Here is a 17,956-nt window from a genome sequence, read left to right on the forward strand (position 1 = left end):
CGTAAGCATGAAACACAGGCAGACGTAAGCATGGAACGTAGGCAGACGTTTCCATGTAGACAAAATCAAATTGAGAAATTGAAGGATAACCAGCTAGACTCAATTTAATGGGTCATTGGAAACAATTACAAACAAGTTTGATTAGGTTTTTAGGCTGCAATGGGAGTGTAGGGAATTCCACTTACTAAGATGTAGTTAGAAGACATTTTGTAAATGTTGGATAGTGGTTGTTGAATTTTTATCAATATACAAGGTCAGATAAAGCTAAAGAATGTTGAAGATGTTGAAGGACTCGTGATTGTACGGCATAGACGTTTTATAAGAACGGTTTTTGAGGTTAGAGAGTATTAAAATTTTCAAGGTTGGCAGGAAGGCAGAAAAACATTTTAGACAACTCACTTTGATGAAAGGCACGGTTTTTATTTACTGGCGTTAATTTATGACCTCCAATGTTCCACGCAGGCGACATTTTGATTATTTTTCAATTTGGCTCATCCTAATTATTTTTTTACTTGTTACCTCTATGTAATTTGAAGTAAACAACACAGTTCTGTGCACTATGTATTGAGCTTTAAATTTTTGTCAATCCCACAAATAAAATACCATTTTCAATATTCAAAAATATGACAGATATTATTGAAAGTATAACAATAGTAAAGATGAGTTTATTGATAAACTTCTGGAAGTAATTTTGGAAATCAAACATTTAATACTGCGAGTTTAGGGAGAATTTAGACATTAGTATTGAAGTAATAATGGGAAAAAATAGCAAAGTTATGGGAGTTTCAGTTTGGTGCTAGTGACAATATTTTTCAGTGGTTGAAATTAATCACGATTTTGATTAATGTGTTTAAAAAAATACTTATGTATTTTCGGTTTTATATATTATCAATAAGATAGCCTTTCATGAAATCTACACTTTGCTTCTAATCCTGCTGACAGAGATGATTGAAAAAAGTGTAAAATGATAAATTAAACATATTTTCCTTCTGTCTATTACGTTCTTAAGCCTAGCCATTATTAAGAATAAGGATAATAATCTGAATCATAAATGCCCGCAATGATAAATGTTGGTATAAAATTAATGTTACCTGTACTTATTACTCAATTATTAAAAACTACTCTTATTACTCTTATTAAAAAATTACGGTGAGAACAAAATATTACTTTCACTGATGGATAGAAAACAAGTTTTAAAATTGTGTTAGTAAAAATACGTGTCTAAAAATAGATTAAATTTTCAAAAAATTACGGACTTGAAGCCCCCTCTTCACGTATTTTTCAAATAAGAGAATGACATTTGTTTTTGTGTTTGTCACAGCATTCAATGTTAATGGTGTTTATCAATGCTCTATGATGGGTTACCATGTTGCTGCGGAACTGGTTGTCGAGGAAGTGGGTTGCCACGTGGGCCGGCAGCAGGTTGAACAGTATCCTCTTGTTGCTGTGTTGCAGAGCGTCCATCTCCCTCTTCTCCTCCGTGGCCTGCAGACATCGTTACTTTTTGAACGCTACTAAACTACTGTGCATCATAGTCATGGACACTGTTACTGGTGGTTAATGCTACACATACTACACTTATCTGAACTACGAAGGGTGAACAAAATATTGGTAATTCTAAGCAATATATGGGTCAACCTCGATTTTTCTCATATTACAATATAATGTTCCAATAGTCAATTAGAAAAGGAAATGACTAGAATTTCTTGCCGGAAAGCCGTTATAGGGAGCAGGCAACCGCCAGACGGTCATATATTGCTTAGAGTTACTTATTAGTGATCAGGGGCACTGACGTGATCTGGTCTTCAAATTTGGAACTACTCGAGTTAATTTTTTATCTAAAAGAGCAAGCAGCGCAAAGCGCTGCGCAGCGGGCAGGCATCGTGCGTGATCCTTTTTTTATTAAAAATTTATGATAAATTGTTATTACATATTACAATATAATGTAGGTAATGTATGTAAAACAATTTTAAACACATAATTACATGCTGGAAAGCAAAGTAAACCAATATAATCCGCCCAATACATAATCTCCGTAAAAATCTGGTAAAGGAATCTGTGTCATTTCTTTGGCCTGAATCAATTCAGTATAGACGAAGACCACGCACGATGCTTGCCCGCCAATGCCCGCTGCTTGCTCTTTTAGAAAAAAAATTAACTCGAGTAGTTCCAAATTTGAAGCCCAGATCATGTCAGTGCCCCTGATCACTAATAGGTAATTCTCGCGGTTGCCTGCTCCCTATAACTGCTTTCCAGCAAGAAATTCTAGTCATTTCCTTTTCTAATTGACTATTGGAACATTATATTGTAATATGAGTTGCCTGCTCCCTATAACTGCTTTCCGGCAAGAAATTCTAGTCATTTCCTTTTCTAATTGACTATTGGAACATTATATTGTAATATGAGTTGCCTGCTCCCTATAACTGCTTTCCGGCAAGAAATTCTAGTCATTTCCTTTTCTAATTGACTATTGGAACATTATATTGTAATATGAGTTGCCTGCTCCCTATAACTGCTTTCCGGCAAGAAATTCTAGTCATTTCCTTTTCTAATTGACTATTGGAACATTATATTGTAATATGAGTTGCCTGCTCCCTATAACTGCTTTCCGGCAAGAAATTCTAGTCATTTCCTTTTCTAATTGACTATTGGAACATTATATTGTAATATGAGTTGCCTGCTCCCTATAACTGCTTTCCGGCAAGAAATTCTAGTCATTTCCTTTTCTAATTGACTATTGGAACATTATATTGTAATATGAGAAAAATCGAGGTTGACCCATATATTGCTTAGAATTACCCAAAATATTATGTATGGCTCAAAAAAAGTTTGTCTCAGGCTTGGATAATTTTAACCCACAAACAATTACAACTGTCTTCTTTAAAACTGAACCCTCTTCAATTACTAATTTTCATTTCATGTGATTTTTCTCATTTTAAGTGTAGTGCTATAAGTCATTTCTAGTAAAAGTGTTCATCTCTTCTGTTATCACCGCTTAAACACACTCAAATATTTAAAGAGTAGTCTCTGTGTTGGTCTGTCAATGTGTATATTTTGAATAGGATCATAAATCATGAAAGTCTACTGTGCGTTTTCGTTAATTTATAACAAAAAGGTTTTGTTTAATAATATAGAGCACTTCATAATAAATTACTTGGTTCTGTTTTGTATGGTGTTTGACCAATTTTAAAGGTTGTTCAAAATGTACTATTTGATTTGCTCCGTACTATAGAGTTGTAAAGAATTATTTTATTTCGAATTTAAATTGTTTTGTTTTTGCAAGTTCATTGTTTTGTTTTTGCAAGTTCATTGTTTTATATTTGATGAATGAAATTGGTTCTATTTCTTTGTTTTTAAAGACCTTAACAGTGACGTGGAGTTTTAATAAGTTAATGCAAGGTACACTTAGATCATATTTAAGTTATTTAATTTTCTTAAATATTTTCGTTAGTCAGCCAACCTCAACACAGTTATGGGCCATTGTTGATATACTGTTTTCATCATTGACAATGAGTTTAAAATGATTTAGTAATAAAATAATTATACATGACATTTAGTAATAAAATAATTATACATGACACTTTGTCTAGAAATACAATTGAAATCCTATAGAGTAAAGCACATCATACTGACCTAGACTTCCACAACTCTCTGGTAATGTAACAGTAAATTACAAAGTACAAGGATCTTTATAGATTATAGATGGCAGTGGCTGACAAGCATACACGTAGTTATATCGCTCTTCCAAACTTAATGTTCAAGTGTTATTAATATCACTAATTAAATGTGTTGTGTGTAGTAAAATACAATATTGAGAGCCTATCAGTAAGTATTAAAGTAATAAGCAATATTGTTGAGTTAGTAATACTCCTGTTGGAAGTTACGTTTGCAAACCTAACCTACAAAATGGCAAACCTGTGGAGTATGTAATAGTGGTTTTACTCAAAGGCAACTTAAGGTAACCTGCTCTGATTGCAATGTTAGTTTCCACGGTACTTGTGTGAAGATGAGCAAGGCTGACATTGAGTTCCTAAATAATGAAAGTATGATGTGGCGGTGTGATCCCTGCAGTAAAAAGCGGCGCAGTAGCCTAAGATTAGAGGGTAAACTAACTTTAGAGGATGTAATGAAAGCAATAAATGAACTAAAATGTGATCAAAAGACAAATGTTACTGAATTCAATACATCCTATGAATTGATGAATAGCAAGATTGATGAAAATACCTCTGCCCTGAAAGAGAACACGGTGAAAATTATAGAGTACCTGGATAGGATTGATGCTCTCACAGCAGAAAATAAACAGCTAAAAGATAAAGTTTTCAACCTAGAGCAGAAGGTTGAAGACATGGAGCAGTACTCTAGGCGTAACTGTGTGGAGCTTCAAGGTGTACCTGTGGTAGGCAATGTGCTAGACACAGTGAAGGAGGTGGGAAAGGCTCTTGGTATGGAAGTAACTGATACCATGGTTGATGCATGCCACACTCTAGCAAAACGATCCAGTGATTCAAAGCCACCTGGAATCATTATAAAATTTGTTAGGAGGTTTGATGCGGAAAATATGATGGCCAAAAGAAGAGCAAAGAAGGACTTTTCAAACTCGGCACATAGGTTTAACAAATGACGAACCAATTTATGTCAATGAGTCTCTTACTCCAACCAGAAGAAGACATGCTCGATATGACCAGGGGACTTTAAGAAAAAGAACAATTACCAGTTTGTGTGGGTGAGAGGAGGTAAAATCTTTATGCGAAAAGATGAAAAGGGACCCGTTTCTGTGATAAGGTGCCAGGCTGACCTTGACAACCTTTAGGTATGTTGATTACACTACATATTTTAAATATAGTGAAGGACTATCTAATTTATTGTTTTGGTTTGTGTTTGTAAATTTGTATTAGATGTAGGCCTAATAATTGTTATAAAGCTTTATTTTACCTTTGAAAGTGGTGGTACTTGGGTAGTCATGTCTTCAATCTTCTGAAAATGCTTTCCTTTTATCAATAACCTATTATGAAAGAAAACTATAAACTTACAAACAAACTAGTTTTTTAAATACTTTAACTGGCTTCTTAATATGCCACCAAAATATTAGAAGCATGAGAGAAAATTTTGATATGTTTTTAGCTGAGCTTGCTGTGCTGAATAAATTACCAAATATAATAATCCTATCAGGAATATGGATAAATAATCCTGAAACTTCCTATTATTCTATACCTAAGTACTCATCATTTTTTAATACAAATGAAAACTATAGGGCCGGAGGAGTTGCTATTTATATTAATGAAAACGTTACTAAAGTATCACAAATTCCATGCAATTTTGTATCGGCCGATGTACTACAAATTTAATTTAAAGAATTTGGTTACAATTTCAATCTATTAGTGGTATATAGGCTAACATCCACTCGTCTGGTGAATTGTTTATAAATGAATTGTCAGAATTCTTATTGAACTCAGAGGTCAAGAACTGTGACAACCTATTGATTGCTGGGGATATAAACTTGATCTTTTGGAGGATAGGGAACTAATAGATAACTATAAAGCTTACCTTAGCTTTAAATGGCTTACAGTCCATGATAAATGAACCAACACGAATAACACAGAAATCACAAACTTGCATTGATCATGTATTAGTTAGAATTCGGAACAGAAACAAAATAGGAGTACAAGCACTGGTAATTGATAGCGGGCTGACTGACCATTGTTTATCAGCTGTACTGTTAGTGCGGGAGGGGGAAGACACACTTAGCAATATCAAGGTTACGGAGCCAGTGCCCTCTATCAGTAACAATCACGAATATTTCAGTGATAAGCTAAATAATGTAAATTGGATTTCGTTTTTAAGGAAAGAATGCCATCTCACGCTTTTGATTTTGTTCCACGATAAATTTTGTAACTTGTTAAGAAAAAAGCGAGAAGGTTGTGCATAAAAAATGTAAATTTCCTAAACTAAAGCCATGGATTACAGATGAAACGTTGTAAACTAATTAAAAAGCGTAACAGTTTTATTAAAAGCAATTAAAAAAATCCTGACAATATGGAATTATTAGCGTATTTTAAAAACATTTAGAAACAAGTTAAAGATAGACATAAGGAATCAAAAAGATAGTTATTACAGTAATTTATTTGAAAAATATAAGGGAAATTCTAAGAAAACTTGGAAGGTTTTAAAAGAGGTAAGTGGTCAACAAACCAAAGTAAATGGTTTGATTTATTTAAAAGAAGACAATATAAGCATAGTTGAACCTTTAGCTGTAGCTGAAGCATTTAATACATATTTCTTGTACATTTCTGAAACAATTAATAGATAAACAAAAAACTTATAAAACAGTTGATCTTGAGCTGATAGATTGTAAAGACAGCTTTACTACCAACCGTTGTCAAAATCGATGTTTCTATCTCCTGTATTAGATAATGATCTAGAAAGAGCAGTAAACTATAAAAAAATGGAACTACACCAGGTCTTGATGGGAGTAAATTCGACAGTGATTAAGATTCATTTTAAGGAAATTAAATAATTGTACTCATGTACATTATAAATCTAAGCTTTGAGACAGGGGTTTTTCCTGAAAGGCTTAAAACGCTATGGTAATTCCGATTTTTTAAGAAGGGTTCAAGGGATGCTTGCAATAATTATAGACCAATATCTTTACTATCTTCCTTTGCTAAAATTGTTGAAAGGATTATGAAACAGAAATTAGTTGATTTTTTGGAAAAAAATAACATACTTAGTCGGAAACCAATTTGGGTTTAGAAGTGGTATAAATACAGAAGCGGCACTAATAGAATTTATGGACAGGTTATCTAAAGGTGTAAACGATGGGGAGAAAAGTTAGTGGCCTATTTTTAGACATAAACAAAAAGCTTTCGACATTGTGAATCATAGAGTTTTGCTAGAAAAGTTACATAATTGTGGGGTTAGAGGAATAGTACACAACTGGTTTAGAAGTTATTTACAGAGGAGGATGCAATGTGTTAAAGTTAACGGAGTAGTAAGTGGAATGGGGGGAAAAATCAAACACGGTGTGCCGCAGGGGTCGGTTTTAGGGGCTACGTTATTTTTAATATACATTAATGACTGTTGCAAATGCTAAATTAAATGCTAGTATCACTTCTTTTGCTGATGATACTGCTTTGTCTTATTCCGAAGAGTCTTGGAACGAAGTAGCTATTAAGATGAACAGGGATTTGCTTTCGATTCAATGGTGATTTTGTAAAAACAATATGGCATTGAGCCCTGAAAAAAAAACTCAATTTATCAATTTCTCTATTAAAAAGAATAATAAACAGGAAAATAAAATTGTTTTGAAATGCATTACTTGTATAATGAGTGGTGGTTTTTGCAACGATGGTTGCTGTGAACTAAAGGAAGCACGGAGCGTGAAATATTTAGGAATTATATTAGATGAAAAGTTAAATTGGAAAGATCACATAACACACCTCAAACAAAAAATAAATAATACAACAAGACTCTTCTATTATATTCGAAGTATTTGTAGTGATAGTTTATTAAGAACATTATATCTTTCATTAGTTCATAGTAGGTTAGAATACGGAATAGTGTGTTGGGGAGGCACATATGTCTCAAACTTAAAACCTATAATTACAGCACAGAAAAAGTTTATGAGAATAATAACTAAAAGTAATCGATTTGAACATTCTTTCCCAATTTTTTGTTCCTTAAAAGTTCTTCCTTTAAGATATATTTATGTATATAAGGTACTCAAAATTTTTTTCTTAAGAAGTAGAAACTGTAGGGTAAATTATGAGTATATTAACAGACTGCGTAGTAATAAAAAATGTGTTCGTACCGAAGCCAACAAACACGTATTTTACAAAATCATTTAATTTTTTAGCATCTACATTATTTAACAAATTGCCAAACAACATAAAAGATTTAAGTAATATAAATGTTTTTCTTAAAAAATTAAGACTATGGTTGTTTACAATTCAGAATATTGAAGATTTATTGTTTTATATTTGTAATTAGTTGTTTTAGTTTTCCCTCCTACTTTACTCCACTGTAATAAACTGTGTTGCTTTACTTACTGTATATTGCCATGTATTATAATTATTATAGTTATGATAAGTATTATAGTTATTAAATAATAAATTCTCTCAATAAGTATTTAAGTTGTTTTGTCTAATGATTTTGTAAGTGTTCGTATTATAAATTGTAGTAGTTTGGAAGAGTAGTATTTATTGTATATTTGATTGTGTATTATAGATTTAAGTATAATTACTTTATTTTTGTTTATATAATTTAGTTGCCATATGAACGGTGATATTTAGGATTGCAGTAAAGCCTCCAATCAGGCTAAGCCTTGGAGGATTAAATATTTCTCACGATATACTTATTAAATGTATGTATGTATGTAAGGTGTTGTTTGAGAAATAAATTTCTTTCTTTCAGAAAGTAAGTTGGCGAAGTATCTGTCACCGAATGGCTGGGGGTAAAGGCGCGATGTGAATGGTGCTGTGTAGCTACGTTCAGTGCGCATTTCGCTCTGTCACAAAGAAAGTCATTATGTTATTTTAAGCACTCTACACTAGTGTTCAAAATGGTCACCACAATCAACCCTTCCATCTGTGAAGTATGCTGCATCATTAGATTTATTTTCGCAAATAAAACGCAAAAGGTGGATATTCATGGTGAATTGTGTTCTGTTAATGGATAAGACATTATAAACTATGCTGTAGTTAAAAAAATTGTACCAATTGTTTCATAAAGGACAAAGTGGCTAACTGTTTGTACCCATTGGGTTTGTCAAGTAAACTAAATTTAAGGTTAGAGAAAATTGAAGGTTCACAACTACAAATCATTCACAGCATTTTTCACACATATTAAGAACTCTTAGTGGATAGACCCATGACTGAAAAACTTGGATAACATAAACTCTGTGCCCAATGGGCACCCAAACTCTTGACTGATGAACGCAACAACGACAAAATTGGGATCAGATCTAACGTTTCTTACCCAACCACATAGTCACTGTTAATGAATTATGGGTTTCTTTTGTCAATGTCAAACAAAATAAACAATCAATGGAGAGGAAGAGTTGAGGACAATGAACAGTTCATGTAATTTTGGGGTGAGAATACAGTAATACAGTTAAAACTCTGCCATCAACTATTGATTTGTGGTGACATCAAGTTTTAAAAAATAGTTTGTGTTGTTCTTTCAAATGTATAATAAAAAAGGCTTATTAAGTCGTGTGTATGTTTTATGTATTAAAGCTACTTACTTTCCGAACAACCTTTGTTAGTAAACAAGTCTTACAGTCATATTTTGGCATTGAATGACGTTCTATACCTGAATTTGCCATAAGAAGTCGAGCCTGGCCGTCCACTCAACCTGACGCCCATGGATGATGACTGCCAGCAGCAACATGAGCACATAGACCACACTGAGCAGATGCGACGGTACCACACTCCTGCAACAGTTTAGCCAACTGTTAAAAAAATAACAATTTGATTTGATGAGGCAATACATTTAGTTTAATAATAATAATCTTTATGTCTCTTTATAAAAATGAAAAAAATTATATAGACAAAATGGTAAAATATACTTATAATAAATAAACTTCCTTTACTATCTACAAAGTTTCTAAAATTAAAAAATAACTAAAAATATAATTACATCATTTCGTGCAGAGAAATAATACACACCCAAAAGCGGACTAACCTATACTGTGTTGGGGTAGGAGTCACAGGTAAACATTTACTTATTAAACATCAAGCAAACCAGCATAAATTCAACTATGAACAAGATCAATTTTTTAATCACACAATAAAAATTAGGAAACAAAAATTAGGAAGTATTTTAAAACAAAGAAAGTATTTAAATTGCATAGACAAGCAAATGTTGACAAAAGATAAGCAGAGATTATAAAATAAGATAAGATAAGCAAAAGATAAGAGAAAAACAGAACCTGTAAAATCAGCATTCTAATTAATAAATTAATTCTATTTCATTACTTTTTTTTTTAATAACTACCATTATAATGTTTTTTTTATCCAGAAAATGATCTATTGCTCTTTACATATTTAGAAATAATACTGAAAAATGTATAAGATAAATAGGCAAAACAATGTTTAAACAAACTAAAACTCTGGCTTCAAGACCATCCATTTTACACAATAAATGAATTTTTAAACAGAACTTTCTAACCTGCTGTAACAAAATAAAATCTGACGATTGTACTGTTCTCTAAGAATATGTTCAATAAAGAATAACAAGCAGCAGTTGGGCTTGGGTTAACATAAAGTATTCCTAAAGGTTTGTCAAGTGGGGTAATCATGTATATTGTCAACAGTTGGTCTTGTATTATCACTTAATTTACAGAAAAAACAAGCATCTTAAATATATATAAATACTTGAAGGGCAGAATGTTTTTAACGAAAAACTAAGGAAGTGAATAATTGTAAAAATGAGCATTTGTAAACTAATGTATTTTTTTCTCTAAAATTATGAGAGAACGTAAATTGGACACATAAATACTACAATACAATGAAATGCCATAGGCTAGTTTTGAATTTATCAAAGAATAATAAATTTGTTTCAGTATAGCCAAAGGACATAGATTTTTCAGATGAAAAAATTATCTAAGTATTGAGTTTATTAAATGATAAACAAGAGCCTTCCATGAGAAATTTTCATCTAGTTGTAAATTTAAATATTTTTTAAACTTACATTGCATTATAATTTCACAGGAAAAACTGTTCTCACTACACTCTGCTTTGTGAAATGTTAAAATAGATACAAAATTACCTGATTGAGAAAGAAAATAAAAATGAATACAGTTTTGGACACATTCAAAGTAAGCTTGTTACAGTTGAACCAAAGAGATATCCTATGTATAAATCATCTTGAATTTTGTCTTAACAAATCCAAATAGTTGAAACTTTATGACAATGTCGTGTCTCAGCAAAAGATGTAACACATCCATTAAAAATGTGGCAAAAGTCATCAATGAATACCAAAAACAAAATAGGGCCAAGCACAGATCCTTGTTGTACTCTAAAATTATTGTTTAAAAGTGATTTTATTCTGATTAATTTTGACTAACTGCTTCCTTCACACAGAGAAATGATTTAAAACATAAAAGTAGCACCTCTCTAATTCCTGAGGATTCAAACTTATGTATCAATAACTTAATCATCCAAAGTATCAAAGGCATTGCTCCCATCTAAAAAAAACCAGCAGGTTTATTGTCAGTTACACTATTAAAAAATAAGTGTAACTTCACAAAAAGTGTTGAAGAGCAAATTCAGTGCTTAGACCTTCCCTGACGCCACACTGACCTGACAAAAAAAAATAAAAAATCAAGAATTCTATTGTTTTTGAGACAAATTTACATTAAATAGGCAGTCAACTAGGTTTTTATAATTTAAACAAACTTAATTTATTATAACATTGAATAATAAAAAAACAAAAATCAGTAGTTATAGCACAATGAGAACTATTACAAATAAATATTAAGAATAGTTAATTTAGGTTCATTACTTTGAGCATTTATAATCATTATTATAATTTATATGCAGTTTATAATATACTTAAAAATAAAATAACATATATACAAGTATTACTATTAAAAATGTACAATTTGAAAATATATTATTAAAAATATACTTTAATACATACTAAATAAAACAGTATAAATCAATAAATTAATGGGCTTTTCCAAACCGGTTTCAAAAAATGGGTTTTATTTTATGAAAACTGAATCAGCCTTGCTTCAACTAGTCTTTCTAATGATTTTGACAGAACAGGAAGAACAGTAGTTCTCTTCAGCAAACCTACTACCTCTTTTACAAATTGGGATAACTTTAGCGATCTTCAATATATCAGGAATATTTCATTTCTCCTGTTATCTGCAAAACTTTAAAATCACAAGTCAACATTCTCAAATTACTCATTCTTTACAGTAAAAATATACAAGAATCAAAAATTGAATAACCCTCCATAAAGGAAATAATGAAATAACATGCTACAATCGAATCTCAAGAAGATGATTCTATTCTAGGCACACTTACTGTACTCTGGTGTCGTAGCAGTGGAAGATGTTAATGTGGGACAGCTCTATCAGCAGGATGTATACCGTGGCCATGAGAGCCAGGAGAGCACACTTGATTAGGATGGGCAGCCTGAGAAACACTGCTACTGCCATGTAACCTGTTCAACATCCGTCATATGAGGTTCGTTCAAAAAATAACGGCAAGTTTTATCTTTCGTTTTTTCAAGATTTTTTTATTATGTTGGTACTTATGCTCCTAAAGTATAATAAAATTTTCAGCTGTATCCATTGTTTACTTTTTCAGTGGCAGCTGCTAAGGTTAGAAATGTTTCATGAACTCAGCAATTTTAGGTTGTTAAAAAGATAGATCAAAGAAGTTGTACAAAATTTTCTTTGAAAATTAAATAAAGTATAACAGTGTGTGAAATGTAAACAAAGGCCTATGGTGAGTCTGCTATGAGTAAAACAAGGGTTTACAAGTGCTATAAACGTTTCAAAGATGGCCACGAAGACGTTGAAGATAACGAACGCTCTAGACTCCCCAGCACATCAACAGTCGATGAAAATCTGAAAAAAGTGGGAAAATGGTTATGAACGATTGCCGTATTATGATCAGAGAAGTCGCTGATGGTGTTGACATTTCAATTGGCTCATGCCATAAAATATTTTCTAATTTTTTGGGCATGAAACGTGTGGCAGCCAAATTTGTTCCTGAACAGTGCTTAGGAGTTACTTAATGAAGTCAATGACGATGCAGAATTATTAAAAAAGTGTTAGAACAGATGATGAAACATGGATTTAAGGATATGACATTGGTTTGTGTCAAGCAATCCGAAAAAATGCTAGGATTTATGGTAAAACAACATGGCTTTAGCAACTTGACAATGCACCTGCTCATACTTCATTGCTTGTTCGTGGATTTTTTGCCAAAAACAATACTGTAACAATACCCCAGACTCCATATTCTCCAGACATTGCTCCGTGTGAGTTTTTTTATTTTCCAAAATAAAGAGAACCTTTAAGGACCGTCGTATTACAAGCATAGATGACAGTAACAGTGCATCACTGCAAGAGCTAAAGGCTATCCCAAGTGAATATCTAATAGGTACTATTTTGAAGGTAGACATTAATGTAGACGAATAAAAAAATACTTTTTCCAAAAAATGAAAATACTTTTTCAACATACCTCTACATGTTCTGCACTGTTGCTGAAAAACAATATATAACATGTACTGAATTGGATGTTTTGTACTGAGAATAAAACATTTCAATTACAAAAACAATTACCAATGAATAACACTAACATAGATCAAAGAAACTTATTTAATACTTTCTAACGAGCATGACAGACACTGACCCAGTGAGCAGGAGATGACAATGTAGTGAGGCAGCGGGCAGGCCCGGTGGTCCCCAGTGGCGGAGGTGATGTTGGCAGGATGGCACGGCGTCTCGGTGCGACATGTGAACACGTTGACCTGCGCAACTGTGTATACCAGCACTATGGTGAACACAGTGATAGCCAGGCGCAGGGAGAAGCTGTGTGAAATATCACAGAGTATCCACCTCAGCCTAACTGCCAACAGCAACATCAGCACCACCTGGAAAACATAAGCACTATGGTGAACACAGTGATAGCCAGGCGCAGGGAGAAGCTGTGTGAAATATCACAGAGTATCCACCTCAGCCTAACTGCCAACAGCAACATCAGCACCACCTGGAAAACATAAGCACTATGGTGAACACAGTGATAGCCAGGCGCAGGGAGAAGCTGTGCGAAATATCACAGAGTATCCACCTCAGCCTAACTGCCAACAGCAACATCAGCACCACCTGGAAAACATAAGCACTATGGTGAACACGGTGATAGCCAGGCGCAGGGAGAAGCTGTGTGAAATATCACAGAGTATCCACCTCAGCCTAACTGCCAACAGCAACATCAGCACCACCTGGAAAACATAAGCACTATGGTGAACACAGTGATAGCCAGGCGCAGAGAGAAGCTGTGCGAAATATCACAGAGTATCCATCTCAGCCTAACTGCCAACAGCAACATCAGCACCACCTGGAAAACATAAGCACTATGGTGAACACAGTGATAGCCAGGCGCAGGGAGAAGCTGTGCGAAATATCACAGAGTATCCACCTCAGCCTAACTGCCAACAGCAACATCAGCACCACCTGGAAAACATAAGCACTATGGTGAACACGGTGATAGCCAGGCGCAGGGAGAAGCTGTGCGAAATATCACAGAGTATCCACCTCAGCCTAACTGCCAACAGCAACATCAGCACCACCTGGAAAACATAAGCACTATGGTGAACACGGTGATAGCCAGGCACAGGGAGAAGCTGTGTGAAATATCACAGAGTATCCACCTCAGCCTAACTGCCAACAGCAACATCAGCACCACCTGGAAAACGTAAGCACTATGGTGAACATGGTGATAGCCAGGCACAGGGAGAAGCTGTGTGAAATATCACAGAGTATCCACCTCAGCCTAACTGCCAACAGCAACATCAGCACCACCTGGAAAACATAAGCACTATGGTGAACACGGTGATAGCCAGGCACAGGGAGAAGCTGTGTGAAATATCACAGAGTATCCACCTCAGCCTAACTGCCAACAGCAACATCAGCACCACCTGGAAAACGTAAGCACTATGGTGAACATGGTGATAGCCAGGCACAGGGAGAAGCTGTGTGAAATATCACAGAGTATCCACCTCAGCCTAACTGCCAACAGCAACATCAGCACCACCTGGAAAACGTAAGCACTATGGTGAACACGGTGATAGCCAGGCGCAGAGAGAAGCTGTGTGAAATATCACAGAGTATCCACCTCAGCCTAACTGCCAACAGCAACATCAGCACCACCTGGAAAACGTAAGCACTATGGTGAAAACGGTGATAGCTAGGCGCAGAGAGAAGCTTTGCAAAATATCGCAGAGTGTCCAACTCAGCCTAACTGCCAACAACATCAGCACCACCTGGAAAACGTAAGCACTATGGTGAACACGGTGATAGCCAGGCGCAGGGAGAAGCTGTGCGAAATATCACAGAGTATCCACCTCAGCCTAACTGCCAACAGCAACATCAGCACCACCTGGAAAACATAAGCACTATGGTGAACACGGTGATAGCCAGGCGCAGAGAGAGAAGCTGTGCGAAATATCACAGAGTATCCACCTCAGCCTAACTGCCAACAGCAACATCAGCACCACCTGGAAAACATAAGCACTATGGTGAACACAGTGATAGCCAGGCGCAGGGAGAAGCTGTGCGAAATATCACAGAGTATCCACCTCAGCGTAACTGCCAACAGCAACATCAGCACCACCTGGAAAACATAAGCACTATGGTGAACACGGTGATAGCCAGGCGCAGAGAGAAGCTGTGCGAAATATCACAGAGTATCCACCTCAGCCTAACTGCCAACAGCAACATCAGCACCACCTGGAAAACATAAGTTCTATGGTGAACACGGTGATAGCCATGCGCAAGGAGAAGCTGTGCGAAATATCACAGAGTGTCCAACTCAGCCTAACTGGCAACAACAATATCAGCACCACCTGGAAAACGTAAGCACTATGGTGAACACGGTGATAGCCAGGCGCAAGGAGAAGCTTTGCGAAATATCACAGAGTGTCCAACTGACACTCCAACTGGGTCCAACTGGGTCATCAGTAACACCAGATTCACACAGTTCAGTACTCGACGGTTGTGTCATGGCTGAGTAGACAAAAAATCTCTTGTATGCAAAATAAGCAAGCTGATTCTTTTTTTAATGAAACTATTTCTTCCCTGGACTAAAGAAAAAAGTAGACATTACCAATAGTCATAGTCAAAAAACCTTGCCTCGACACAGCATTAATGTTCATAATGGATATGTTTATAACGTATATAACAAAAATTTTATAAGTGGTTACTCAACAATCCTTTTTATTTTTTAAATGAATTTTTTTAATGTCTGTGATCAAGCTTTAAATTAGGAATTTAGTTTTTATACTACGCATAATTATTTATTAATGTTTTACAATAAGTGTCTGTCTAATTTTATCAAATAAATTAGTGTTTTGTTTGTATATTTATAAGTTTTTATTTTTCTATTATTATTTTGGTCTCTAGTTTTCATTGAGATTAAGTTTGTGAGATTTTATTAACTTATAACTTTTTCAACTATTTTGATTTATTGACTTATTTGCCATAACTTAAGTATTGTTATATTATATTTATTTAAGTAAGTTAGTGATGTGGCAATATTGCTCAATCTGATTAACTTTGTCAATGCTTTTGTAGGCCTGAACAACAATAATAATTTCTTTACAAAAATGTTAAAAAGTGGACCTACACATTTTGTAATGACACATTAAGTTGAATTCTCACAATATTTTCAACAATGCACTTTAATTCTTCTTAACAGTATAGTTAATTAAGGAAAAAAAATTAACATCCAGAAAAATATCTATCTTTTCAAATTTTACACAAAAAATGTATTTCAAAAGTTGTTTACAGACTGTTTAGAGCACTATTTTTGGATTATATTTACTTCATTAATGGCTTGATAGAAATACTTCTTCAGATTTCTCTTCCTTTCATACACCTCCCTGTCTATACCATCAGGTTGAGTGGGAGGAAGTAGATACATTTCCAACCATGCCGGTTATATGATTTTTAAACCAACTTAAATCTATGCTTCTCCGAAAAATTGATTCAGAATCATTTGGTTTTCATTTTTACAAGCTGCAATAAAACAATTGCTTAATCACTCACAGATATCCAGATGAATGCAGTGAGGAAGAGCAGGAGTAGGATGATGGTCCGGGGCAGAATCACAGCCTGGAGCCCCCCCATCAGGAACAACAGAACCAGACTGCAGGCCAGGGAACTGCTGAAGCCCACATCCACGTCCGTGTGGTACTGCAACAGAGAACACTGCTCTAAACCTGGGCACTGCTGGATTTCAGAGAAACAACTAGAACACTTAAAGACTGTCTGATTCAGGATTTTACAATGTTCACTTTTAAAGACCATGCAGAACAGAGTGATGAGGGCAATCAAACAAAGTAAAAATCAATCTTACTCAATAGTCAATTCGTTTTTTGCCAAAAACATAATATGCATGGGCATTCATCAAGAGACATTACCAGTATATGCACAATTTGTAAAGTGACATGATTTAGATTAAACAATCATCTCTATTTATAGCTAAAACTAAAATAATCATAATAGTCTATATTTTTTCAGATACAGGTATTACGTATTCTTTCAAAACAAAAATTTACTAAGTTGAACTAGAAATTTCCCATCATTGGCAACAGTCTTTAAGCATGGAGGCAAGGAATTGAAAAGACGGATTCGAGAATATAAACTCACTTTAAAAAAAACTTTTGTCTTGTTTCGAAGTCCAGTTCGTTTCTATTTCTTAAAGATTAATTAGTAGTAGCATTATCATTGACAGTGAGGAGTTGGGGATATTATTTGTAAAAGGAGTGGCTCAAAAGATGCAAATAGACGGGAACATCAGGATATTATTTTCGTGAAAGACACCTCTATAGGACGATTTAATTTTAAAATAATCCTTATAGCTCTTTTATTACTGAACTAGCCCAGGATAACATGATAGACACTGTACAGGCACACACAGGATATTCAATACCAAAATGACAAACAATGGAAACTGTTACCAACTTAGGCAAAACAAAAATCATAAAATGACAAAGTTGGAATTGGATTAGATTATTAACCCTTTGAGGTCTCAATAAAAATTGCTTCGACTGTCCTCAGGTCGTATTTAATTTCTGTTAGTTTACAGTTCTTTGACAATACACAAATGCAAGTTTTAAATCCCTTTTTCTGCAACTTTTTTATTTTTTTCTCTTTATATATCAATGTAAATAACCTAAAAAGAATGTTTACATTATTTTATAGTATCTTTTTTATAAC

At 34.2% G+C, this 17,956-nt stretch overlaps 1 protein-coding gene across 1 annotated transcript in view; it reads right to left on the reverse strand.

Moving 5' to 3' along the window:
* Positions 1 to 17,956, reverse strand: part of LOC124366297 (Ca(2+)/calmodulin-responsive adenylate cyclase-like) — a 241,918-nt gene that overhangs the window by 38,613 nt on the left and 185,349 nt on the right. The window contains exons 15-19 of the mRNA XM_046822724.1: positions 16,784 to 16,930; positions 13,371 to 13,611; positions 12,033 to 12,171; positions 9,310 to 9,430; positions 1,366 to 1,485 (exon numbers count right to left, since the gene is read on the reverse strand). Of these exons, the coding sequence (XP_046678680.1) occupies positions 1,366 to 1,485; positions 9,310 to 9,430; positions 12,033 to 12,171; positions 13,371 to 13,611; positions 16,784 to 16,930 (768 nt within the window). The remainder of the gene's footprint in view (positions 1 to 1,365; positions 1,486 to 9,309; positions 9,431 to 12,032; positions 12,172 to 13,370; positions 13,612 to 16,783; positions 16,931 to 17,956) is intronic.

Source organism: Homalodisca vitripennis, chromosome 7, assembly GCF_021130785.1.
Source record: "Homalodisca vitripennis isolate AUS2020 chromosome 7, UT_GWSS_2.1, whole genome shotgun sequence".
Taxonomy (NCBI): Eukaryota; Metazoa; Arthropoda; class Insecta; order Hemiptera; family Cicadellidae; genus Homalodisca; species Homalodisca vitripennis.